Genomic DNA, 25,750 nt, shown 5'->3' with positions numbered 1-25,750 from the left:
TGGCGGATGGCTCTGGCTCTGGCTGTGCTGGGGCAGTAATGGAGGAGGAATGGGGTGGGGGTCTGGCGGATGGCTCTGGTTGTACTGGGGCAGTAATGGAGGAGGAATGGGGTGGGGGCCTGGTGGATGGCTCTGGCTGTACTGGGGCAGTAATGGAGGAGGAATGGGGTGGGGGTCTGGCGGATGGCTCTGGCTGTGCTAGGGCAGTAATGGAGGAGGAATGGGGTGGGGGCCTGGCGGATGGCTCTGGTTGTACTGGGGCAGTAATGGAGGAGGAATGGGGTGGGGGTCTGGCGGATGGCTGTGGCTCTGGCTGTGCTGGGGCAGTAATGGAGGAGGAATGGGGTGGGGGTCTGGCGGATGGCTCTGGCTGTGCTGGGGCAGTAATGGAGGAGGAATGGGGTCGGGGTCTGGCGGATGGCTCTGGCTGTACTGGGGCAGTAATGGAGGAGGAATGGGGTGGGGGCCTGGCGGATGGCTCTGGCTGTGCTGGGGCAGTAATGGAGGAGGAATGGGGTCGGGGCCTGGCGGATGGCTCTGGCTGTACTGGGGCAGTAATGGAGGAGGAATGGGGTGGGGGCCTGGCCAATGGCTCTGGCTCTGGCTGTGTTGGGGCAGTAATGCAGGAGGAATGGGGTGGGGGCCTCGCGGATGGCTCTGGCTGTGCTGGGGCAGTAATGCAGGAGGAATGGGGTGGGGGCCTCGCGGATGGCTTTGGCTCTGCCTGTGCTAGGGCAGTAATGGAGGAGGAATGGGGTCGGGGGCCGGCAGATGGCGGATGGCTCTGGCTGTGCTGGGGCAGTAATGGAGGAGGAATGGGGTGGGGGCCTGGCGGATGGCTCTGGCTCTGGCTGTGCTGGGGCAGTAATGGAGGAGGAATGGGGTGGGGGCCTGGCGGATGGCTCTGGCTGTGCTGGGGCAGTAATGGAGGAGGAATGGGGTGGGGGCCTGGCGGATGGCTCTGGTTGTACTGGGGCAGTAATGGAGGAGGAATGGGGTGGGGGCCTGGCGGATGGCTCTGGCTCTGGCTGTGCTAGGGCAGTAATGGAGGAGGAATGGGGTGGGGGCCTGGCCAATGGCTCTGGCTCTGGCTGTGTTGGGGCAGTAATGCAGGAGGAATGGGGTGGGGGCCTCGCGGATGGCTCTGGCTGTGCTGGGGCAGTAATGCAGGAGGAATGGGGTGGGGGCCTCGCGGATGGCTTTGGCTCTGGCTGTGCTGGGGCAGTAATGGAGGAGGAATGGGGTGGGGGCCTGGCAGATGGCTCTGGCTGTGCTGGGGCAGTAATGGAGGAGGAATGGGGTGGGGGCCCAGCGGATGGCTCTGGCTCTGGCTCTGGCTGTGCTGGGGCAGTAATGCAGGAGGAATGGGGTGGGGGCCCAGCAGATGGCTCTGGCTGTGCTGGGGCAGTAATGCAGGAGGAATGGGGTGGGGGCCCGGCAGATGGCTCTGGCTGTGTTGGGGCAGTAATGCAGGAGGAATGGGGTGGGGGCCTCGCGGATGGCTCTGGCTGTGCTGGGCCAGTAATGCAGGAGGAATGGGGTGGGGGCCTCGTGGATGGCTTTGGCTCTGGCTGTGCTAGGGCAGTAATGGAGGAGGAATGGGGTGGGGGCCCGGCAGATGGCTCTGGCTGTTACTGGGGCTGTGCGGGAAGAATGGAATTGGAGTTGGGGGGCGCTGGCTCTGCAGAGTTAGCAAGGCAGTCCCAGACTAAAGGGGTGGCCTTGTACAGAGGAAATGGGCTTAGAGCTCAGGAGATGTGCTGCAGGGCCAGGCCTGGTCTTGAGCCAGGACATGGGCTAAGAGTCTCTGGCATGGTGCATGGGCCCCAGCCCCTCTAACATGCCCCTCTGCCTTGCAGGAGCCCAAGATGGATGACATCTTCACGCAGTGTCGCGAGGGCAATGCTGTGGCCGTGCGCCTCTGGCTGGACAACACTGAGAATGACCTCAACCAGGGGTAACTGGGGCAGGCTTGACCATCCGGGGGTCAGGGGGCTCATCAGCTGGGCACCCGCATGGGCATGGAAGTGGGTGGGATAGCGTACCCTGCAAGGGAGGGTGAGAATCTGGTGGGCAGACTGCAGGGGGCTGGGTGGGGGGAGGGGAGTCAGCAGGTCATTGGGGGAAGCTGAGGGCACCCTGCGAGAGTGAGGAGCAATATATATGAGGGTCCCCTGTGGGAGCAGGGGCAGTTTTGGCTGGGTACCCTGCAGGGGCAGGGGAGTAGATGGAACAGCACCCTACTGTGGAGGTATGGAGTCACCTGGGCACCCTGCACGTGCAGGGCAGTTGAGGTTAGGTGAGGATGCCATGCAGGGGAGCGGGGAGTCCGCGAGACATCCTCCGGGGGAGAGGGACCAGCTGAGCTGCAGGGGGTGGGGGAAAGTGTGAAGGTCCCAGCAGCTCTGTGGCTATCAAGGAAGGGAGAAATACCATCCCAGCTGGAGCAGGAAGTTACCACATCACTGAAGCATGGACTTGGCACATGCCTTCAGCTGGGGCCCCAGGAGCAGCAGCTGGCTCCTGGCTGGAGCCATGCCCCCTCCCTCCACCCACTGTAGCAGCAGGTCCAGTGCCCCAGGTGTGGGCAGAGCCTTCTGGGCCTATGAGCGGCTGAAACCTCCCCAGGGCCCGTGGACTCGGCCATTCTTTCTGCACAAGCCAGAGCAATGGCTCTGGGCCAGGCAGTGGGCACACTGCTTGCCCTGTGCCGCAGTCCGCCTGAGTGGGTTGCCCACTTCCAGGCAGGGATGTTTTAGTGGCTAGAGGCTGAGATGCTGGTAAGGTCCCTCCTGTCCATCCCTGCCCACCCCTTCCTGAGCCAGGCCTCACCCACCGTCTGAGCTCTGGGCCTACTCCCTGAGCCACTGCCCCATTGGATCCACCCCTTGCCAGGCACTTCCCAAGGCTTCCTCTGAGCCTCCCACCACGCAGGGCTCAGCTAACCCTAGCCTATGAGCTGCCACTGAGTCAGGTGGGGCAGGTCTCACCCTGTCACTCCGTCTGGGACTTGGTTCTCTGGGGTGAAAGGACACAGGACTGGCAGGACAGATGCCACAGCAGGGTGGCCAGGGCTGATAGCCAGGTACAAAAGGCTTGGAAGACAGATGCCACAGCTTGGGGTGGGGAGGTCTGGGTGAAGGCCTGAGGAGACACTGGTTCTCCATATGCTGCCGCTGTTCTGCTGATAAGAAGCACATGGGATCTTTCTCATGGGAGAAAGTGATACGGTGGGTAGTGAGAACACAGGCGAGAAGCAGTTGACATACGTATGCTTACACGTGCTTGCACACACACTTGCACACGCTCGCTGTCTTGCCAGTTGATGTTATCTATACCAGCTTGTCGCTCACTTTCAATATTTGGCGGAGCTAATGATAAACGAGGCTGAATCGGGACCAGGTTGCTGTCAGCCTGGGCTGAGATCCCAGTGGAAGTGGCAGATGAGCCCAAACTCTGCGGCACAGCACCCCCTTCCTCGAGCCATTTTCTTGCATTGGGATCAGTGTGTTTTGCATCCATTTGAGAGTGCCTGTTTGCTGAAGTCTCTTAACGTTTCCTTAAATTGTTCGTGAGCCTTAAGTTGATGCTCGCTGGGCTGTGGGGCTGGCGCTGGGTGCTTGGCGGGTGCTCGCTGGGCTGTGGGGCAGGAGTGGGAGGGAGGAGAAAGCTCTCCTAAGCTGTGGGTCTGAGCCAGGCCTGCGGAAGAAGCTGTCTCCTCATCCCTCCCCACCCCAGGGCCGGACTCTCCTTTTAAGGCCTGGCCACTCTCAGCTACCCTTATTTGGCAGGTGGGGGAGGAATGCAGGCTGGAGCCTCTGCCCTGGAGGGGAAGAGCTGAAATTGAACCACTGCTGCCTCCTCTGCATGGGAGTTGGCAGAGGGCTGGAGACACCCCTCCCTCCACCCATTGACAGGTCTTGGCATCCCCCAGACTCATCCGTTACACCCTCCAGTCCCCCTTGTTCTGTGACCCTCCTCCCTGCCCCATCCCAGCTCAGCCACCCTAGCCTGGCCTCACTGTTCCCAGTGCCTGTGAACCCACAGGCCTGGGGTTCCCTGAACCAGATGGGGCGAGGGGTCATGTCCTGCCTCCCGTGGGTGCAGCATGGAACTGGGATCAGTCAGTAAGGGGAGAGGGCTGCTGGGGTGTGAGCTAGTTCAGCTTCCCCCAGAACTAACGCTTCCCCTCCCCAGGGACGACCACGGGTTCAGCCCCCTGCACTGGGCCTGCCGCGAGGGCCGCTCCAATGTGGTGGACATGCTCATCATGCGTGGTGCACGCATCAATGTTATGAACCGTGGAGACGACACCCCACTGCACCTGGCAGCCAGCCATGGGCACCGTGACATTGTGCAGAAGGTACTGGGTTGGGCCGCTGCCCGTCAGTCTCTGTCTTGGGGCCGCTTGCCCCCACCCCCACCAGCTTCTGTCCTGGGGCTGCCTTCCCTTCCCCTGCTCCCTCGTCAGCCCCTGTCCTGGAGCTCCCCATCCTCCCACCGCCTGTCATCCCCCATCCTGGGGCTGCCTCCCACTGAGCCTCCCCCCGGCTCCCTGCCTGCCCCTACAGCTACCTTCCCCTTCAAAGTCAGCAGCTGTCGCCTTGGCAGCACTTCTTCCCAGCCAGCCCCCTGCCCATTCCCCTGTCTGGAGGGTGGGCAGTGACCCTTGGGGGTGCAGGGTTTGTGCCCCCTCTCTCCCACTGAGTCTGCAGTGTCTTCCCTCCCAGCTGATCCAGTTCAAGGCAGACATCAATGCGGTGAATGAGCATGGGAACACCCCACTGCACTACGCCTGCTTCTGGGGGCACGAGCAGGTGGCTGAGGTGAGCAGGGCCCCATGGCCAGTGTGGAGGGCGGTGGAGAGTGGGCTGGGCACTGGGTTCTCACCCTGTCCTTGTCCCCCGACCCAGGACCTGGTGAGCAGTGGGGCTCTCGTCAGCATCTGCAACAAATATGGCGAGATGCCCCTGGACAAGGCCAAGGGACCGCTGCGCGAATTGCTGAAAGGTAGAAGTGCCCTGATGACCCCCTTGCCACACTGTCCCTGTGTGCCCCTCATCCCTGCCTGAACCTGCTAGGCCCTCCTGGCATTCTCCCCATCCTGCCTCACACCTCACCCTGTCATGAAAGTGGGGGGAGGGGGTGATGTGTTACTGTGCTGTGCATCCCCAGCCACAGTCAGATGTGATCATGGTCAGTGGGTACTCCAGGCAGGGGAAGGCAGCACCTTCCAAATTGCCACACCTGGTGCCACCCATCCTCCACTTGAGGCCCACGGATTCCCTCCCCCAGCCTGCTCTTAGGGTGACAGATGCTGGACCAGGCAGGCTGGAGGCTGCGCTGAGTGGCCTGTTCTCCCAGCACTGGCACTGGTGGCTCAGCTGGGGATGGGAGACCAGAGGCCAGCAGCCAACTGTGGCCATGGCTGGGGGGCAGGGCTTCAGGCAAAGCGGGTGGTTGTGGGGTTGCTTGCCTCCGCAAGCTGAGATAATGTGGGATTTCAACTATCTTCATATTGACTGGACACCTCAGGACAGGGTGGAGAGTTCTGAAAGTAGTAAAATGTGAAATTTTGGAACTACGAACCGTGGTTTGCAAGCTGCCCTTTTAAATAATCTTCTGTACCAAATTGGCAGGAGGACAGCTAATGTGACACTAAGTTTCTTAACACCTTAAATGATGCTTCTTGGAGCAGCTGTTTCTGGAACCCACAAGGGGAGAAGTAGTTCTTGTTTTAATCCTAAATGGAGTGCAGGATGTGGTCCAGGAGGTGACTGTAGCTGGACCACTTGGGAAAAAATGACCATAATATAATTAAATTTGACATCTTTGTGGCAGGAACAAGACCCCAGCAGCTCAACTGTGTAGCATTTAATTTCAGAAAGGGGAACAACACAAAAATGAGGAGGTTAGTTAAATGGAAGTTAAAAGTTACGGTGACAAAAGTGAAATCCCTGCAAGCTGCATGGAAACTTTTCAAAGACACCATAATAGAGGCCCAACCTAAGTGCAGTACCTTTTTTGTGCTGGCACTGAGTACCGACATCTCAGTGGCCCCAGCCATGTGACTGGGTGGGGGGAGAGGGTAGTACCCGCACCCCCCCCCCCTTTTTTTTTTAACAACAACAAAAAAAACCACTGCTTAAACATATACCCCAAATTATTATTTAAAAAAAAGGGGAGGGGGTAAGAGAACCAAAGAAGTGCCACCATGGCTTAACCAGGTAAAGAAGCCGTGAGAGAGAAAAGGCGTTGTTTAAGAAGTGGAATCATAGCAAGGAAAATAGAAAGGAGCATAAACTCTGTAAAATGAAGTGTAAAAATATAATTAGTAAGGCCAAAAAGGAATCTGAAGAATAAGTAGCCAAAAACTCAAAAAGTAATAGAAAATTTTTTAAGTACATCAGAAGCAGGAAGCTGCTGAACAACCAGAGGGCACAATGGATAATTGAAATGCAAAAAGAGCACTCAAGAAAAATAAGGTTAGTGTAGGGAAACTAAATGAATTCTTTGCATTAGTCTTCACAGCCGAGGATGTTGGGGAGATTCCCAAACCCGAGTCATTCTTTTTAGGTGACACATCTGAGGAATTGTCCCAGACTGAACTGTCAGTATAGGAGGTTTTGGTACAAATTGATCAACTAGACAGTAATAAATCACCAGGAGCAGATGGCATTCACCCAAGCATTCTGAAAGAACTCATGTGAAATTTTGGAACTACTAACTGTGTGGTTTGTAAGCTATCCTTTAAATTATCTTCTGTGCCAAATGGCAGGAGGATAGCTAATGTGACACTAAGCTTTTAAAAGGGCTCAAAAGGTGATTCTGGCAACTGTAGACCAGTAAGTCTAATTTCAGTATTGGGCAACTTAGTTGAAACTATAGTGAAGAACAGAATGGTCAGAGATGGTTATGGATGATCATAATTTACTGTGGAAAAGTCAACCTGGTTTCTGTAAAGGGAAATAATACCTCACCAATCTACTAGAGTTTTTTAAGGATGTCAGCCAGAATGTGGACAAGGGAGATCCAGTGGGTACAATGTACTTAGATTTCATTGAATCATAGAATACTAGGACTGGAAGGGACCTCGAGAGGCCATTGAGTCCAGCCCCCCTGCCCCTATGTCAGGACCAAGTACTGGCTAAACCATCCCTGACAGACATCTATCTAACCTGTTCTTATCTCCAGCGAGATTCCACAACCTCCCTTGGCAATTTATTCCACTGTTTGACCGCCCTGACAGTTAGGAACTTTTCCTAATGTCCAACCTAAACCTCCCTTGCTGCAGTTTAAGCCTGTTGCCTCTTGTTCTATCCTCAGAGGCCAAGAAGAACAAGTTTTCTCCTTCCTCCTTATGACTCCCTTTTAGATACCTGAAAACCGCTGTCATGTCTCCCCTCAATCTTCTCTTTTCCAAACTGAACAAGCCCAGTTCTTTCAACCTTTTTTCATAGGTCACATTCTCCAGACCTTTGATCATTCTTGTCGCTCTTTTCTGGACCCTCTCTAGTTTCTCCACATCTTTTTTGAACTGTGGTGCCCAGAACTGGACACAATACTCCAGCTGAGGCCTAACCAGCACAGAGTAGAGCGGAAGAATGACTTCTCGTGTCTTGTTCACAACACCTGTTAATGCATCCCAGAATCACGTTTGCTTTTTTTGCAACAGCATCACACTGTTGACTCATATTTAGCTTGTGATCCACTATAACCCCTAGATCCCTTTCTGCTGTAGTCATTCCTAGACAGTCTCTCCCCATTCTGTACATGTGAAACTGATTGTTCCTCACCAAGTGGAGCACTTTGCATTTGTCCTTATTAAACTTCATCCTGTTTACCACAGATCATTCCTCCAATTTATCCAGATCATTTTGAATTATGACCCTATCCTCCAAAGCAATTGCAACCCCTCCCAACTTGGTATCATCTGCAGACATAATAAGTGTACTTTCTATGCCAATATCTAAATCATAGATGATGACATTGAACAGAACCAGTCGTAACACAGACCCCTGCGGAACCCCACTTGTTATACTTTTCCAGCAGGATTGAGAACCATTAAGAACTACTCTCTGGGTACGGTTATCCAGCCAGCTATGCACCCACCTTATAGTAGCCTCATCTTAATTGTATTTGCCTAGTTTTTTATAAGAATATCATGAGAGACCATATCAAATGCTGTACTAAAGTCTAGGTATACCACATCTACCGCTTCTCCCCTATCCACAAGGCTCATTATCCTGTCAAAGAAAGCTATCAGATTAGTTTGACAAGATTTATTCTTTACAAACCCATGGTGGTTGTTCCCTATTACCTTACCACCTTCCAAGTGCTTGTAGATGATTTCTTTAATTACCTGCTCCGTCATCTTTCCTGGCACTGAAGTTAAGCTGACTGGCCTGTAGTTTCCTGCGTTATTCTTATTCCCCTTTTTATAGATGTGCACTATATTTGCCCTTTTCCAGTCTTCTCACCAAAAAGGTCCCTCACCAAAAGGCTCTTAAGTAAAGCAAGCAGTCAAGAGACAAGAGGGAAGGTCCTCTTATGGACTGAAAACTGGTTAAAAGACAGAAAACAGAGGGTAGGAATAAACAGCCAGTTTTCAGAATGGAGAGGGGTGACTAGTGGTGTCCTGAGGTGTCTGTACTGGGACCAATCCTATTCAACTTATTCATAAATGATTTGGAATCAGGGGAAACAGCTGGCAAAATTTGCAGATGATACAAAGTTGCTCAAGAGAGTTAAGTCCAAAGCAGACTATGAAGAGCTTTAAAAGGAGCTCCCAAAATGAGGTGAATGGGCAATAAAAAGGCAGATAAATTTTAGTGGTGATAAATGCAAAATAATGCATATTGGAAAACATAGTCCTAAATATAGGTACAAAATGATGAATAAATTAGAGAGGTCTTGGAGTCATTGTGGACAGTCCTCTGAAATCATCCCATCCTTGTGCAGCGGCAATCAAAAAAGCAAACAATGTTGGGAATGATTGGGAAAGGTACTGAGAATAATACAGAGAATACTGTAACAAAGTCAGGCCAGAGGGCTGCAATAAGAGTGGGAAAAGGCAGTTCTAGAAGGAGAGAATGAATATTTTAACTGCCTCTGTACAAATGTGTGGTATGCCCACATCTTGAATATTGCATATAGATGTGGTTCCCTTCGCTCAAAAAGATTTCTTGGCATTGGAAAAAGTTCTGAAAAGGGCAACAAAAATGATGAGCGGTTTGGAAGGGCTGCCTGTATAAGGAGAGATTAAAAAGACTGGAACTTTTCAACTTAGAAAAGAGGTGAGTAAGGGGGATATGATAGGGGTATATAAAATCATGACTGGTGTGGAGAAAGTAAGGAAAAGTTACATACTTGTTCCCATATCAGAAGAACTACGGAGTCACTAAATCAATAGGTAGCCAGTTTAAAAGAAACAAGGAAGGATTTCTTCATGCAATGCAGACAACCTGTGGACTCTTTGCATGAGGATGTTGTGAAGACGAGGACTTCTAACAGTATTCAGAAAAAGAGCTAGAAAATCCATGGAGCTTGGTCTATCAATGGCTATTGGCCAGGATGGGTAGGAATGGTGTCCCTGGCCTCTTTGCCAGAAGCTGGAGATGGATAATAGGGGAGGGATCGATCACTTGATGATTACGTGTTCTGTTCACTCCATCTGGGGTGCCTGGCATTGGCCATTACTGGAAGCCAGGATACAGGGTAGATGGACTTTTGGTCTGACCCAGTACAGCCATTCTTAAGGATGTGTGACTCTCATTTAGCAGGTAGACCCAAAGGTTTATTAGGTCACAGGGACACAGGAGAACAGACTTGTCAGCTCAGGGCTAAGAACCAGTCTGTGCAAAACATCTTTGGGAGAGGGCCCCTCAAGCTAGGGTCTGGCTCTTGTCCTGAGCTCCAAGCAAGCCACAACTGCCACACTCCCTGCAGGTTGGTACCAACCCCCTGCCAGGCCCCTCCTCTAGCCTTTGTCCTGCTTCCCAGGCAAAATATGTCATCTGGTGACTCCCCCTGACAGGCTCAGGTTATGAAGGACATCCGCCGTTGAGTGCATGCAGGAAGCTGTTACATCCAAAACACTCATTACTACCTATGGATTGGTGCACTGCCCCAGGAAGCTGCAGCACACACATGGGGTTACTATAGGACAGTAGATCTATAGGAATATAATCCCCACGTCACATTGCCCTGCACTTCCCTCTTCTCCCCACATCCCACCCTGCACCTCCCTTGTCCCCCAAATTGTGCCTTGTTCCTCCCCCCATGTCATCCCTACCCAGCCCCTGCAGCTCTGCACTTCACACCATCCCTCATACCACCTAGTGCTCCCCATCTCTTTTGTCGTGCCTTGCAACACCCTTCTAAACTGTTGATCGATATTGAACAGAATGGGTCCCGGACTGACCTCTGTGGAACCCTACTTGTTACACCCTTCCAGAGTAACTGAATCCTTGGTAAACTGATCTATGGGAACAGTTATGCACCACATTATGGTAGCCTCATCTGGGTTGTATTTTGCTAATTTATTGATAGGAAGGTCATGCAAGACTGTATCAGGTGCTTTTCTTAAGTTTAGCTGCACTGTGTATACTGCTTCCCCTGCCATTCATAAAGCTTGTTATCCTACCACAGAAAGCTGTCAGGTTGGTGTGATATGATTTGTTCTTTACATACTACCACGCACATCTCTTGCACCCCTGCAGTCCACCCCACAACTGCAACCTTTCCACCCTCTGCACCTGAGTATCCCACAATCCCTCTGTCCAAACTTCACCACCAAGTCATCTGCCTGGCATCTCTCCTGCTCTTTCTGGTGGCTACTGCATCCCACTTCACACGTTCTCTGACCCCTATGCCCCCACATCCCACCTTCATTCCCCTTGCTCCTGATCCTGGCACCCTTGCCCTGCTACTGTCACCCCATGGCACTGTGGCATTGCTTTCAAGGGCCCAGAGTTAAGTCTATGAAACAGCATTACCAAGCTGCAGCTTTTGCTCTTTCTTAGTAGATGTGCCAGTGCCTCCATTCCAAAGTTAAAGTTTGTTGATCAAAACCCAAGAAAGAACAGGAAACCAAGACAAGCAAAACTAAGATTGTGTTTGTTTGCATAGTCAAACAATCTCTTACTTTGGAGGCAGACTGTCAGAGCCTCATTTTATCACCCACCTCTCTGTGCAGAAAGGAAGAGGTTAATTATACTCTGTCCCACCATGTGAAGGAATCCCCCTTCTGCTGTTCACCAAAACCAGACAGCCCCAGTGTGGAGGAGAAAGGAGAGAAGAGGTGGGAGACATAAGGCATTTGTTGGGATTCCTGGAACTCTAGGTGGTGGTCAAGTACCAGAGGGTGCTTTGGGATGGCAGGGTAGAAGCACATGGTTGGAAGGGCCCACCAGGATCAGCTAATCTGATGCATGCCACAATGCTGGGTTTATTGGGTCTGACCCATCCCTGACAGATGGCTCCAGCCTCCTTTGACAAACCTCCAGCAGAGGAGCTTCCATGACCCCCTGGAGCGTTTGTGAGACCCGTAAAACAATGGAACAGCAAGGAAGTGGCTCCTGAGTATGACTTTTGTGGCTATGGCCCTGGGCTTCTCTTCTCCCTGGTCATTTCTCCTCATGGTAGGGCTCCTGGGCCACTATCTCCCTGGGTTGATGTGTACAGTATAGTTGATTTCAGGATCCAGGGTTGTAAGAGATGGGGAGGGCACAGCTCTGCTGCAATACAAGATGCCAAGTGTTTTCTACTTTTGGTGACAAGCATCTTGTAGAGCTGGCAGGGACCTCAGGAGGTCATTGAGACTAGTCCCCTGCTGTCTTGGCAGAACCAAGCACCATTTTTTTTAAACCTATTTGTGCCAATCCCTAAATGGCCCCCTCAAGGGCTGAGCTCACAGCCTTGCATTTAGCAGGCCAATGCTCAAGCCACTAAGCTATTCCTCCGTTATGAGTGAGGGATTCAGATGGTATGTCATGGTCACATGCAGGACTCAGCTGAAGGGCACAGCCTGGCCTCCCTTGCAGCGAAATCCTGTGTTGGCCTGTACTCCCAGCCTGGGGCTGGGATGAGGAGCTGGCAAATTTTCTGACCCTGACTAGGGGGATGGGAAGGAGCCAGGATAGTTCAGCTCATTGTCATTCACCCATTCAACTTTCATGTGAGGGGCCAGACTTGAGATCACTTCATTCATAGAATCATAGGGCTGGAAGGGACCTCAGGAGGTCATCAAGTCCAATGCCCTGCTTCAAGCAGGATCAACCCCAACTAAGTCATCCCAGCCAGGACATTGTCAAGCTGGGACTTAGAAACCTCAAGTGATGGAGAATCCACCACCTCTGTAGGCAACGCATCCCAGTGCTTCGCCACCCTCTGGTGAAGTAGGTTTTCCTAATATCCAAGCTACACCTCTCCCTAACTTCAGACCATTTGCTCCTTGTTCTGCCATATGACACCGAGAACAGTTTCTCACCTTCCTCTTTAGAGCATCCCTTTAGGAAGTTGAAGGCTGCTATTAAATCAGCCCTCAGTCTTCTCTTCTGTAAACTAAACAAGCCCAGATCCTGCAGCCTATCCTCTTAGGCCTTGTGCTCCAGCCCACTAATAATTTTTGTTGCCCTCTGCTGAACCTGCTCCAGCACATCCACATCCTTTTTATACTGGGGGCCCCAAAACTGGACACAATATTCCAGATGTGGCCTCACCAGGGCCAAATGGAGGGGAACAACCACTTCTCTAGATCTGCTTGCAATGCTGCTCCTAATGCACCCCAATACGCTATTAGCCTTTTTGGCTACAAGGTGTGATGGGGTTCAGGGGTCCCCAAGCTCTGCACCCCATCCGCAGGCAGGAGTGACTCTCACTAAGCAGGAGAACAGCGGATTTATTAGCTAACAGGACACAACATCATACAAAAGAGTCAGTACAGCAAGCAGAGACTGCCAATCCAATTCATGTTGGGAGAGGAGGCCCCAAGGGGCCATGGGAGCTGGGGCCTTGCCCCCTCCTTGGTCTCTCCTGCTCCCAGCCCAAACTAACTGCTTTCCAACTCCCCAGTTCCAATTCAAACCCCTCAGGCTCCACCTCCTCCTTTGTCTGCAGTCCAGAGGTGTCACATGGTCCCCTTGGTTATCCTCAGCAGGAACCCCACACCCTCTGTGAGCCACTCATGTACACACACCTATCCCCCACTACATCACACAAGGGCACACTGTTTACTCCTATCCAAACAAAAAGCAGTTAAGTAGCACTTTAAACATTAGCAAAATAATTTATTAGGTGAGCTTTGGTGGGACAGACCCACTTCTTCAGACTATAGCCAGACCAGAACAGACTCAATATTTAAAGCACAGAGAACCAAAACTAGTAAGCAAGGAGGACACATCAGAAAAAAATGATCAAGGTGAGCAAATCAGAGAACGGAGATTTTTTGTGTGTCCTCCTTGATTACTGCCTTTGGTTCTCTGTGCCTTAAATATTGAGTCTGTTCTGGTCTGGCTATGGTCTGAAGAAGTGGGTCTGTCCCACCAAAGCTCACCTAATAAATTATTTTGCTAGTCTTTAAAGTGCTACTTGACTGCTTTTTGTTTTGATAGTGTATAGACTAGCATGGCTCCCTCTCTGTTAATGTTTACTCCTATCTAGCCTTTCATCCACCATAACCCCTAGGTCCCTTTCCACTGTACTGCTGCTTAGCCAGTGAGTCCCCAGCTTATAACAATGCTTGGGATTCTTCCATCCCAAGTGCAGGACTCAACACTTCTCCTTGTTGAACTGCATCAGATTTCTTTTGGCCCAGTCCTCCAATTTATCCAGGTGACTCTGGATCCTATCTCTACCCTCCAACGTATCTACCTCTCCCCCTAGCTTTGTGCTGTCTGCAAATTTGCTGAGGGTGCAATCCCATCCCTCATCCAGGTGATAAATAAAGATGTTGAACAACACCAGCCCCACAGCCGAGCTTTGCGGCACTCCGCTTGAAACCAACTGCCATTGATATTGAGCCATTGACTACTACCTGTTGGGCTGGACTGTCAAGCCAGCTTTCTATCCATCTTGTAGTCCATGGATCCCATCCATACTTCCTTAACTTGTGGACAAGAATGCCGTGGGAGACTGTGTCAAAAGCTTTGCTGAAGTCAAGGTATATCACATCCACTTACTTCCCCATGTCCACAGAGCCCATTACCCGTCATGGAAGCTAATCAGATTGGTGAGGCAGGACTTGCCTATGTTTGATCACTTTCCCCTCTTCCAAGTGCTCCAAAACGGATTCCTCGAGGATTCCCTCCAGTACTTTCCCAGGGATTGAGGTCAGGCTGACGGGTTTAGAGTTCCCACATGTTCAAGTGATCTTTGAGCCATCTCAACTAGGCCACCTCAGGCAGCCTAGGTGTCGCTTATACCCAGTTTTAGTCAGCCGGGCTGGCTTGTGGTAGTGGAATCAGCACCTCAGTCTGGCTGTTTTAGTGTCTGCCCCTGCGCTCAATGTCTCATCTCCCCAGATCGTGCAGAGAAGCTGGGCCAGAGCCTGACCAAGATCCCCTACAAGGACAACTTTTGGAAGGGCACCACCCGCACACGGCCCCGTAAGGATCTGGGACCTGGCTGGGAGGGGGAGGAACATGGGGGGGGAGGTGACTCCCAGCAGGTAGTCTGGGGCACCTTCCGGTGGTTTGTGTAGAGGGGAGGGCAAAGTCTCTACCTGGGTAGGCAACTTCAGGGTGGGCAAGGCTGTGTGGGCAGGGGATTAGTATCGTACACCCCAGTTCTTCTGGGGGCAGAGAATGGTGGGGGAAGGGCTCATGCAGGGGTCCCTGGGGCGTGACAGTGTCTCCCTTTCTTGTGGCAGGAAATGGGACCCTGAACAAACTGGCTGGCATAGACTTCAAGCAGCTGACCTTGGGCCACAAACTCAACGAGAACCAGTCAGGAGAGGTGGGGGGCCCCAATGGTAGGACCCTCCTGGGCAGACCCTAGAGTCTCAGCAGCAACAGGATTCAGGGGGGTGGCGGTGGGACCAGACCTATAGTGTAGCTGTACACAGTGCCAGTCCCCCTGCTGCTGCACAAATGCTGTAGGGTCAGCCCTCAGCATCTTGGTGTGCAGCTCCCCTCTGAGCCAGGCCATAGTAGCCCTGCCCTGTCCCCCTGTGGGGTGGGAGAGAGGTATGAAAGTAACTCTTCTACAGCAGTGGGCTGTCCCTGTCCTGACCCATGGACCCAACTAACCGCAGTCCCAGTCTTTACCTAGCCCCTGCCCCTTTCCCTGGCCCACGTCCTCAGCTCACCCTGGCATGTCCCCACCTGACCCCTTCCTAGCCCCCATCTCCACCTGACACCAGTCCCATGTCCACAGCTAACCCTAGCTTGTAGCTGCCCTGCCGAAGGCTTGCCCCTCCCCAGCCTCTGCTAACCCTGTCCTGTCTTTGTGAAGCTGTGGAAGGGACGCTGGCAGGGCAATGACATTGTTATCAAAGTGATGAAAGTCCGGGACTGGACAACACGGAAGAGCAGAGACTTCAATGAGGAGTATCCCAAGCTCCGGTAGGTCCTGGGGTGAAGTGGGGAACTGGTGCAGGTGGAACTTTGCTGTTTTCACACTCCTTGTCTCTCTTCCAGGATCTTCTCGCACCCCAATGTCCTGCCAGTGCTGGGGGCCTGCCAGTCTCCCCCTGCCCCCCACCCCATTGTCATCACACATTGGATGCCCTATGGCTCCCTCTACAACGTCTTACATGAGGGGACGAGTGAGTGTCAGGGCCAGGCACATCTGTGCCAATGAAAACCGCAGCTGTGCAGGACCCTTGGTGGGTGGGGTAGCCACACCTGGGGGGCCACCTCCAGCCCTGTAACTGCCCCAGAATTTCCCCTGGAGTTCATCCTACATGGCCCTCAGCAACTGGGGGTGAGGAAGGAGCCCCAGCCCCTCTGCCATCACCACTAGCCTCATCCAGTCCCAGCCTCTGGCCACCCTTACCAAGTTCTACACACATCAAGCAGATGCTCACCTGTTCCATCCCCTAGCACCCGCCCTCTCCCCCACCATCAGCCATGTATCCTACTCCCCTTGACCATCCCCTCCCCCTGGGGCTCACAACCCTGAGTCCATCCTCCCTACCACCCCCACAGCCCCATGACCAGTCCCCATAGCCCCTGCATCAACCCTGCCTCCCGACCCCTGGTCCTTCTCACCGATCAGCCCTGGCTTTCGCTCCCCTCCTCCATCCGTGCCTTAGCACGGCATCAGCCCCACATCCTACTCCCCTTGTCCATCAAGCCCCCTAGCGCCTGCATTAGCCCCACATCCTGCTGCCCTTGTCCATCTATCTGTTCCCTTAGCACCTGCATCAGGCCCACACCCTTTCCCTTTGTCCACCCCCTAGCACCTATGTTAGCCTCATATCCTGCTCCTCTCATCCATCCCCTCCAGCATCAGCCCCATGCCCATCCTCTTGCCTGTATCAGCATCCCCCTCCCCCCTTGTGCCCATATCTCTGCCACTGGCACCCAGTTTCTGCCTGCTCCCCCTCCTCCAGCACCTACTCCTAGTCCCTCCCTCCCATCAGCACTGCTGCCTGCTCTGATGATCTCTTTCTTCTTGCAGACTTTGTGGTGGATCAGACACAAGCAGTGAAGTTTGCTCTGGACATTGCACGGGGCATGTCCTTCCTGCACACACTGGAGCCCCTCATTCCACGGCACCATCTCAACAGCCGCAGCATCATGGTGAGTGCAGGGAACAGGGCTCTGGAGCTGGGCCACAACAGTTCAGCGTACGGGTGCTCCAGAATGCCTGGCTGACCACCTCTCCTCCTACAGATTGACGAGGACATGACAGCACGCCTCAGCATGGCAGATGTGAAGTTCTCCTTCCAGTGCCCGGGGAGAATGTATGCCCCAGCCTGGGTGGCACCAGAGGGTGAGTGCTAAGTACTAAGGGTGTTACCACAGACCCTCCTACCCCAGTAGGGAGCTGCTACATCCTAGTTCCTGCCAGCCTTATGGCTAGCTGCCCCTTCCTGGGGTGTGCTATCCCTGACTTCTCCATGTTGTGGCTGCCCTGCAGCTCTTCAGAAGAAGCCAGAGGAGATCAACCGGCGCTCGGCTGACATGTGGAGCTTTGCAGTGCTGCTGTGGGAGCTGGTGACACGGGAGGTGCCCTTTGCAGACCTGTCCAACATGGAGATCGGCATGAAGGTGAGCAGGGGGCCCTGCCAGAGAGCTGGGGTGTGGGGAGAAGGGTCCAGCTGGGGCCGGGCCCCAGCTCTAATCCTACTTGCCCACAGGTAGCACTGGAGGGGCTGCGCCCAACCATCCCGCCTGGCATCTCCCCTCACATATGCAAGCTGATGAAGATCTGTATGAACGAAGACCCTGCAAAACGGCCCAAGTTTGACATGATTGTCCCCATCTTGGAGAAGATGCAGGAGAAATAAGGGCCAATCCTCTGCTGCTTGCTGCTGCCAAGCTCCCCCCACATCCCAAGTGCCTTCAGGAGGTGCCACCCTGCAACCTGAGTCAGCCAGACGCTTTCTACAAATGGTGCGGTCTCCCCTGGAGCCACCGTGCAAGCTGCCTGCTCCAGCGTACACACCTCCCGCCCCTCCCCCCCAAACACATACACCCGGCTCCCAGGACCCGCGGCACAGCAGGCACCTTCATCTTCCCCCACAGTTGCAGGTCCAGGCTGGTCCCAACCAATACCAGCTAAAAGGGAGAGTGTCTATTAGCCATGGGGCTAGAGCAAGGCCTTGGACCCACCCAACACCTTTTGCTTACAGGCCCAGAATGGCCCCTGGACTTCTCCCCCTAGAACAGGGCCTCCCTTGTCTGCCTGTGCTGTGGTGGCTTCATGCATCACATTTTTTAAACCATTTCCAGCCAAGCCACAGAGAAGAGCAGTCAGCATCTGAAATAAACATTTTGTTATGAAACTGGCCCTGACTCATCCAATTATGTTGTTCCCAAAAAGAAGCTCTCTAGGAGTTCTTGGGGTGCAGTTGCTGGTTAGGTGATCATCAATGTCCCCTCTGGCCTTGACTAGGCAGGGCACTCATTATCCAGCTGTTCTGCAGCCTACAGGGCTCTTCTGGTGTCCCTTAGGTCAGTGCCCTCGTGGCCTCTCCTGTTAGGTCAGGGAGCTCAGAGGTTGTTGGGCAGCAAGGGCTAGAGCTTTGACTTCCAAGTAGCTTAGGGCACTTCTTTTCCTTGGGCACCCAGTTTGAAAGAGCAAGGGCTATGGGCGCAGCAAGCCACACACATGTAGGAGATATCCCTCTCCCCTCAAAGTGGGGCCAGCCTCATGTTTCCAACACCATGCAATGACACCCAAGGCTGTAGGATCCTGAGGCCAAGTGCATCCACCCCCCCAGCTGAACACATACCTGGTGGCACCAAGCCCAAGAGCCTTCCAACTCGCTGCCCTCCTACCACCGTCTATGGGGATGGGTTTAGCTCCAGGACACTGGCACACTGCCCTAGTACAGCCTACAGCATCTATGCTAGCAGCCCGTCAGCAAAGGGTCTGGCATATCCATTCCCAGAGAACAGTGTGACAGGCTGTGCAGGGGCTAGTCCCACCAACAGCTCTGCCCTACAACCCAGGGCATTAGCACTGTCAGAGTCAGCAAACAGCTGCTCACTCACAAACCACTAGCCAACAAGAACAGTTTAATAACAGAGCAGAGGAGCTAGGACCCCAGCATGGTGTGCAGGCTCTGTTCAGGCGCTAGGTGAAATAGTGCGGCTTCTTCACATTGATGCCGTACTCTGCGAGCGCTGGCATCAGGTCCTCCATGGTCAAGGTGTACTTCTTATCCTGGTGGGACAGGAGGCTGGGTCAGCATCAGCAGGGCAGCTGCTGCTAGGTGCACTGCCCATCCCCAAAGAGACAAGGTGGGGGAGGGAATGGCTTTAATTGGATTAACTCCTATGGGAGACACACACAAACTGTCCAGCTCACACAAAGCTCAGCTGCTCTAACCATCACCTCTATTTCCTGAGCCAATGCAACAAACAGCACATCCTCCCCAGTGATTGTAGGGGCCAGACCCCTCCAAGCACTACATACAGCTCGCCCTATGCCGAGCAGCTCTGCAGACAAACCTCAAGAGAACTATGGAATCACGCACACCGGGAGCAACCCCCTCCAACAAGAAGTCATGTAAGAAATTCAAACCAGCCCAATGACAGCCACCCAACATTAACTCCAGCCCTAGCCCAGTGTTTATGTGCAACAATAAGGAGTTGGACTGTGATACATCACCTCCACAGTGGTGCAGAATGAATTTTATGTGCACCAATGATCTGTGGAGAAGGTGTGGTCAAGAGGTTCAGAATGTGAGGAGCTCAGGGTTGGGGGGGAAGGCTCTGGGGTGGCAATAGGAATGAAACATTTAGGGTGCAGACACAAATGAATATAATTTGTTGGGGAAACGTCAACATGGTTTCTGTAAAGGGAAGTAATGTCTTACTATTCTACTAGAGTCCCTGAGGCACTCAGTAAGTTGTGGACAAGTGGGAATCCAGTGTACTTAGATTTCCAGAAAGCCTTTGACATGGTCCCTCACCAAAGGTTCTTAAGTAAAATCAGTTGTTGTCATGGGATAAGAGGAAAGGTCCTCTCATGGACTGAAAACTAGTTAAAAGGCAGGAAACAAAGGGTAGGATTAAATGGTCAGTTTTGAGACTGGAGAAAAGGTAACTAGTGGTGTCCCCCATGGGTCTGTACTAGGACCACTCCTATTCAACCTCTTTGCAAATGATCTGGAGAAAGGGGTAAACAGTGAGGTGGCAAACTTTGCTGATAATACTAAACTGCTCAAAATAGTTAAGAACAAAGCAGACCAAAGAACTTCAAAAATCTCACAGAACTACATGATTGGGCAACAAAATGGCAAATGAAATTTCATGTTGATAAAGTAATGCACCTTGGAAAAAATAATCCGAACTATACATACGAAATGCTGGGAACTAATTTAGCTATAACCACTTGAGACTGATCTTTGGGTCACTGTGGTTCTCTGAAAACACCCACTCTATGTGCCTCTGTATAAATCCATGGTACAGCCACATCTTGTTGGCATTGCAAAAGGTTCAGAAGAGGGCACCATAAATGATCAAAGGTTTGAAACAGGTGCTATATGAAAAAAGATTAAAAAGACTGGGACTTATCACCATAGAAATTAGGAGTCACGGGAGATACGATAGACATTTATAAAATCATGACTGGTGTGGAAAAAGTGAATAAGGAAGTTATTCACTTGTTCCCATAACTTAAGAACTAGGGGACACCAAATTAAAATTAATGGGTAGTAGATTTAAAACCTAACAAAAGGAAGTTTTTCCTCCTGAAGCGCATAGGCGGCCTGTGGAACTCCTTGCTAGAGGATCTTATGAAGACCAGGACTTTAACAGGGTTTAAAAAAAGCCTAGAAACATTCATGGAGGTTAGGTCCATCAATGGCTATCAGCCAGGATGGGTAGGAATGGTGTCCCTAGCTCCTGTTTGTCAGAGAATGGAAAGCGGTGACAGAAGGGTCACTTGATGATTCCCTGTTCTGTTCACTCCTTCTTGGGCACCTGGCATTGGCTTGTCAGAAGACAGGATACTGGGCTAGATGGACCTTTGATCTGACGCAGAGTGGCTGTTCCTGTCTCCACTATTCAGGGACCAATATGGCCACAACACTGCATATTTCAAGAAAGTTCCCCCACCCCCAGGCTCCTGATCATTCCCTGGCATTCTTGTCTGAGCATCTCCAGTTCCGCCCGACCCTCAGAGATGGGACCAGTCCTACAGCCTCCAGATGGGGCCACAGTACTGCTTATTCCAAAGTCATTAAAATATTCTCCATCCTATTTTTTATACAGCTGAATACATTTTGACTTGTTCTGTGGGCAGAGGTCTCCCTATATTGCACACAGCTCCCTTCCCTGAGCCAATGCAATTCACTTAAACCTCTGTGAGGCATGCAAGGAGTTCGCGGGTTTCCATTGGCTTTATTCTGCATTTAGCAAGGCTGAATTTCCTTTAGCCACTTCTGCGATAGGGCCTAGCAAACAAGCCAAAGAGAGAGCTCGCAATGGGACAGGATGGTAAAGCCCTGCTGGCTGTCCCCTGCCAGACGCTTTGCAGGGCAGAACCTCACCTTACTCTTGTTGCGGGAGCTGCCGGAAGCTGTGCCTTTCATTTTGCAGTGCTGCAGAGCATCATTAGCAATGTCTGAAATAAACTTCTGGGCAGCCAGTGAGATGAGACGAATGCTACAGTTAGAGAAAGCAAGGGACTGAGAGACAGAACATGAAGCATGTGTAGCCAGGGCTGAGGAGAGTGCTCTGCAGGACTCCACAGCACAAACTACGACTATACACCTTGCACAAGTGGGGGGGTCTCCAAATAGCACCACGCTTAACTCACATGCGCGGATCTGAGGCCTCAAATCCAGCTCTGTTGAGGTAGTAGCCTGTGACAGCATCTGGGATCTGGGAAACAGAAGAAATATTAGACAAACCTTAATGATAAGCATGTGCTCCCTCCCCACCCCAAAAAAATTACAGCCTTTAGCCCCAACCACTCATGTTGTGACATTAACAAACATTTTTAGTCCTACCAGCTCCCACCCCACATACCGTGGGAGTGTAATCCTCCAGCTGCATCAGGAAGTCTACCAAAGGTGTAGTGGAGACCACAGGTTTGACATCTCCATTAGCAGCACCGGGAGGCACATAGACCCCGTTCGACATGGCCCCATCAGAGGAGGCTGCAGTCACACCCATGGAGATTGGCCCTGTAAAAGATTGTGGGTCAGGGCTGGCCAGGGACATGGACTAACACCCATCCCCGAAGTGATTCCTGCCTCCAGCTGCCCCCCAGCTCCTCCTGATAGGGATCTTCCCCAGGCTTCCCTCCCACTCCCACACAGGTTCCCGCCCCCAGTGCCCCCTCAGCGGCCCCCGCACTGTGTCACTCCCGCACAGGCCCCCCCACCAGTGCCCCCGCATGTGTTCCCCCCAGTGCCCCCCCACACCACCACTCCCACAGGGGTCCCCCCAGTGCCCCCTCATTCCGCCACAGGTCACCCCAGTGCCCCCTCAGCAGCCCCTGCACTCTGCCACTCCCACACAAGCCCCCCCAGTACCCCCTCAATGGGTCCTGCACTGCACCACGGGTCCCCCCCCAGTGCCCTCTCAGCAGGCCCCCCGCACTCTGCCACTCACACACAGGATCCCCCCCAGTGCCCCCTGCACTCCGCCACTCCCATACGGGTTCCCCCCTAGTGCCCCCCCGTGCCCCACACTCCACCCCTCCCACACGGGATCCCCCTTAGTGCCCCCCACACTCCCACGAGTCCCCCCCCCAGTGCCCCCTCAGCAGCCCCCGCACTCCACCACTCCCACACAGGTCTCCCCCTAGTGCCCCCTCAGTGGCCCCCACACTCCGCCCCTTGCACACGGGCTCCCCCCCGGTGCCCCCCGCACTCCGCCCCTCGCACACCTGCCCCCCCAGTGCCCCCGCACTCCGCCTCTAGCGCATGGGTCCCCCCATGCCCCTCGCACACCTGCCCCCCCGCACTCCGCCCCTCGCGCACCTGCCCCCCCGCACGGGTCCCCCCATGCCCCCTGCACTCCGCCCCTCGCACACCTGCCCCCCAGTGCCCCCGCACTCTGCCCCTCGCACACCTGCCCCCCCAGTGCCCCCCGCACTCCGCCCCTCGCACACCTGCCCCCCCCGTGCCCCCGCACTCCGCCCCTCGCACACCTGCCCCCCCCGTGCCCCCTGCACTCCGCCCCTCGCACACCTGCCCCCCCCGTGCCCCCTGCACTCCGCCCCTCGCACACCTGCCCCCCCCGTGCCCCCGCACTCCGCCCCTCGCACACCTGCCCCCCCCGTGCCCCCTGCACTCCGCCCCTCGCACACCTGCCCCCCCCGTGCCCCCGCACTCCGCCCCTCGCACACCTGCCCCCCCATGCCCCCCGCACTCCGCCCCTCGCACACCTGCCCCCCGTGCCCCCCGCACTCCGCCCCTCGCACACCTGCCCCCCAGTGCCCCCGCACTCTGCCCCTCGCACACCTGCCCCCCCAGTGCCCCCCGCACTCCGCCCCTAGCGCACGGGTCCCCCCATGCCCCCCGCACTCTGCCCCTCGCACACCTGCCCCCCCAGTGCCCCCGCACTCCGCCCCTTGCACACGGGTCCCCCCATGCCCCCCGCACTCCGCCCCTCGCACACCTGCCCCCCCAGTGCCCCCGCACTCCGCCCCTTGCACACGGGTCCCCCCATGCCCCCTGCACTCCGCCCCTCGCACACCTGCCCCCCAGTGCCCCCGCACTCTGCCTCGCACACCTGCCCCCCCCGTGCCCCCGCACTCCGCCCCTCGCACACCTGCCCCCCCATGCCCCCCGCACTCCGCCCCTCGCACACCTGCCCCCCGTGCCCCCCGCACTCCGCCCCTCGCACACCTGCCCCCCAGTGCCCCCGCACTCTGCCCCTCGCACACCTGCCCCCCCAGTGCCCCCCGCACTCCGCCCCTCGCACACCTGCCCCCCCGTGCCCCCGCACTCCGCCCCTCGCACACCTGCCCCCCCCGTGCCCCCTGCACTCCGCCCCTCGCACACCTGCCCCCCCGTGCCCCCGCACTCCGCCCCTCGCACACCTGCCCCCCCATGCCCCCCGCACTCCGCCCCTCGCACACCTGCCCCCCCAGTGCCCCCGCACTCCGCCTCTAGCGCACGGGTCCCCCCCGTGCCCCCGCACTCCGCCCCTCGCACACCTGCCCCCCCCGTGCCCCCTGCACTCCGCCCCTCGCACACCTGCCCCCCCCGTGCCCCCTGCACTCCGCCCCTCGCACACCTGCCCCCCCCGTGCCCCCGCACTCCGCCCCTCGCACACCTGCCCCCCCATGCCCCCCGCACTCCGCCCCTCGCACACCTGCCCCCCCCGCACTCCGCCCCTCCCCCTCACGGGGCCCCACCACTTCCACACAGGGTTCCACCGCCCCTCACCGGGCCCCCGCGCCCCAGGCCCCGCCTCGGCGGCCCGAGCCCCGCCCCCCGCCGGCCCCGCAGGCCCCAGCGCGGCGCTGCCCCCGGCCACGGGGCTCGGTTTGCTCTCGCCGGGCGGCAACGGGGCCGGGGCGGGGGGCGCCGAGGCTGAAGCCGGGGCCGCGGGAGCGGGGTCTGACTCCGCGCTGCCGCTCATGGCGCGGCCGGCCGAGCTTCGGGGCCACCCTACGCCACTCGCGTCGCCCGGTCCTCCAGCGGCGCTATGGGCATTGCGCCGAGCGACGTCTCTGATTGGCCAAAGGCGCCGTCACGCAGCCCCACGCCGATCCTGCTGCTCTCTGATTGGCCAGTGGGTGTTCCTCTCCCCCTCGCCCCGCCAAACTCCCCGGGAGCCGTAAGACTTGCGGCGGAATCAGAGAGCGCTCGGCGCGCGGGCTGGAGTGGCCCTGGGGGCGGGGCCGGCTCAAGGCCCGCGGGAGTGAGACGGAGGCTGCGGGTGGCTCCTCCCGGCGGGGGAGGGTGGAGGGGCTATGCTGGGTGCCCTGCCCTGCTCTGGGGGGGGGCGCGGCGGGGCGGGGCTGTCCTGTCCTGGGGGGGGCGCGCAGGGGCGGGGCTGGGCTGTCCTGTCCTGTCCTGGGGGGGGCGCGCAGGGGCGGGGCTGTCCTGGGGGGGGCGCGCAGGGGCGGGGCTGTCCTGTCCTGCCCTGGGGGGGGCGGGGCTGTCCTGTCCTGTCCTGTCCTGTCCTGGGGGGGGCGGGGCGGGGCGGGGCTGTCCTGTCCTGCCCTGAGGGGGGGCGCGGCGGGGCGGGGCTGTTCTGTCCTGTCCTGCCCTGGGGGGCGCGCAGGGGCGGGGCTGTCCTGTCCTGCCCTGGGGGGGGGAGCGGCGGGGCGGGGCTGTTCTGTCCTGTCCTGCCCTGGGGGGCGCGCAGGGGCGGGGCTGTCCTGCCCTGGGGGGGGCGCGGCGGGGAGGGGCTGTGCTGTTCTGCCCTGTCCTGTCCTGGGGGGGCGCAGCGGGGAGGGGAGGGGAGGGGTGGGGCTGTCCTGTCCTGCCCTGGGGGGCGCGCAGGGGCGGGGCTGTCCTGTCCTGTCCTGCCCTGCCCTGGGGGGGGGCGCGGCGGGGCGGGGCTGTCCTGTCCTGTCCTGTCCTGCCCTGCCCTGGGGGGGGGGCGCGGCGGGGCGGGGCTGTCCTGTCCTGCCCTGGGGCGGGGGCGCGGCGGGGCGGGGCTGTCCTGTCCTGTCCTGTCCTGCCCTGCCCTGGGGGGGGGAGCGGCGGGGCGGGGCTGTTCTGTCCTGCCCTGGGGCGGGGGCGCGGCGGGGCGGGGCTGTTCTGTCCTGTCCTGCCCTGGGGGGGCGCAGCGGGGAGGGGCGGGGCGGGGCGGGGTTGTCCTGTCCTGTCCTGCCCTGCCCTGGAGGGGGGCGCGGCGGGGAGGGGAGGGGCGGGGCGGGGTTGTCCTGTCCTGTCCTGTCCTGCCCTGGCGGGGGTGGGGCTGCCCTGCCCTGCCCTGCTCTGTTCAGGGGGGTGGTTCTGTCCTGGTCTGTGGGGGGGGGGGGGGGCTGTCCTGTCCTGTCCTGTCCTGTCCTGTCCTGTGGGGCGGGGGGGGTGTTGTTCTGTTCTGTGGGGAGGTTTCTGTCCTGTTCTGCGGGGGGCGGGGGGGGTTGGTCCTGTCCTGTTCTGCAGGTGGAGGGGGGTTTCTGTCCTGTTCTGCGGGCGGGGGGGGGTGGTTATCCT

General features: G+C 56.1%; 2 protein-coding genes across 3 annotated transcripts in view; one reads left to right on the top strand and one right to left on the bottom strand.

The window, feature by feature from the left end:
* Nucleotides 1-17,638, top strand: part of ILK (integrin linked kinase) — a 30,097-nt gene extending 12,459 nt beyond the window's left edge. For both annotated transcript variants that reach the window (XM_075009886.1, XM_075009816.1), the window contains exons 2-13: nucleotides 1,860-1,957; nucleotides 4,198-4,363; nucleotides 4,731-4,826; nucleotides 4,914-5,010; nucleotides 14,523-14,606; nucleotides 14,870-14,955; nucleotides 15,454-15,563; nucleotides 15,639-15,766; nucleotides 16,624-16,745; nucleotides 16,839-16,938; nucleotides 17,086-17,216; nucleotides 17,306-17,638. In XM_075009886.1, coding sequence (XP_074865987.1) covers nucleotides 1,869-1,957; nucleotides 4,198-4,363; nucleotides 4,731-4,826; nucleotides 4,914-5,010; nucleotides 14,523-14,606; nucleotides 14,870-14,955; nucleotides 15,454-15,563; nucleotides 15,639-15,766; nucleotides 16,624-16,745; nucleotides 16,839-16,938; nucleotides 17,086-17,216; nucleotides 17,306-17,455 — 1,359 coding nt within the window. In that variant the 5' untranslated portion in view covers nucleotides 1,860-1,868 and the 3' untranslated portion in view covers nucleotides 17,456-17,638. The remainder of the gene's footprint in view (nucleotides 1-1,859; nucleotides 1,958-4,197; nucleotides 4,364-4,730; nucleotides 4,827-4,913; nucleotides 5,011-14,522; nucleotides 14,607-14,869; nucleotides 14,956-15,453; nucleotides 15,564-15,638; nucleotides 15,767-16,623; nucleotides 16,746-16,838; nucleotides 16,939-17,085; nucleotides 17,217-17,305) is intronic.
* A 1,034-nt stretch (nucleotides 17,639-18,672) lies between these two features.
* TAF10 (TATA-box binding protein associated factor 10) lies at nucleotides 18,673-24,297 on the bottom strand. Its single transcript, XM_075010927.1, has 5 exons — nucleotides 24,023-24,297; nucleotides 21,651-21,808; nucleotides 21,439-21,503; nucleotides 21,170-21,284; nucleotides 18,673-18,837 (listed from the first exon to the last, which is right to left on the bottom strand). Exons 1-5 carry the CDS (start codon nucleotides 24,216-24,218, stop codon nucleotides 18,748-18,750), a joined length of 624 nt encoding a protein of 207 aa, XP_074867028.1. The 5' UTR covers nucleotides 24,219-24,297; the 3' UTR covers nucleotides 18,673-18,747.
* Between the last annotated feature and the right edge of the window lie 1,453 nt (nucleotides 24,298-25,750).

The sequence above is a fragment of the Carettochelys insculpta genome, chromosome 1 (assembly GCF_033958435.1).
Source record: "Carettochelys insculpta isolate YL-2023 chromosome 1, ASM3395843v1, whole genome shotgun sequence".
NCBI lineage: Eukaryota > Metazoa > Chordata > Testudines > Carettochelyidae > Carettochelys > Carettochelys insculpta.
Note: the sequence above shows the minus strand (reverse complement) of the source record. Positions and strands in the feature narration are given on the sequence as shown.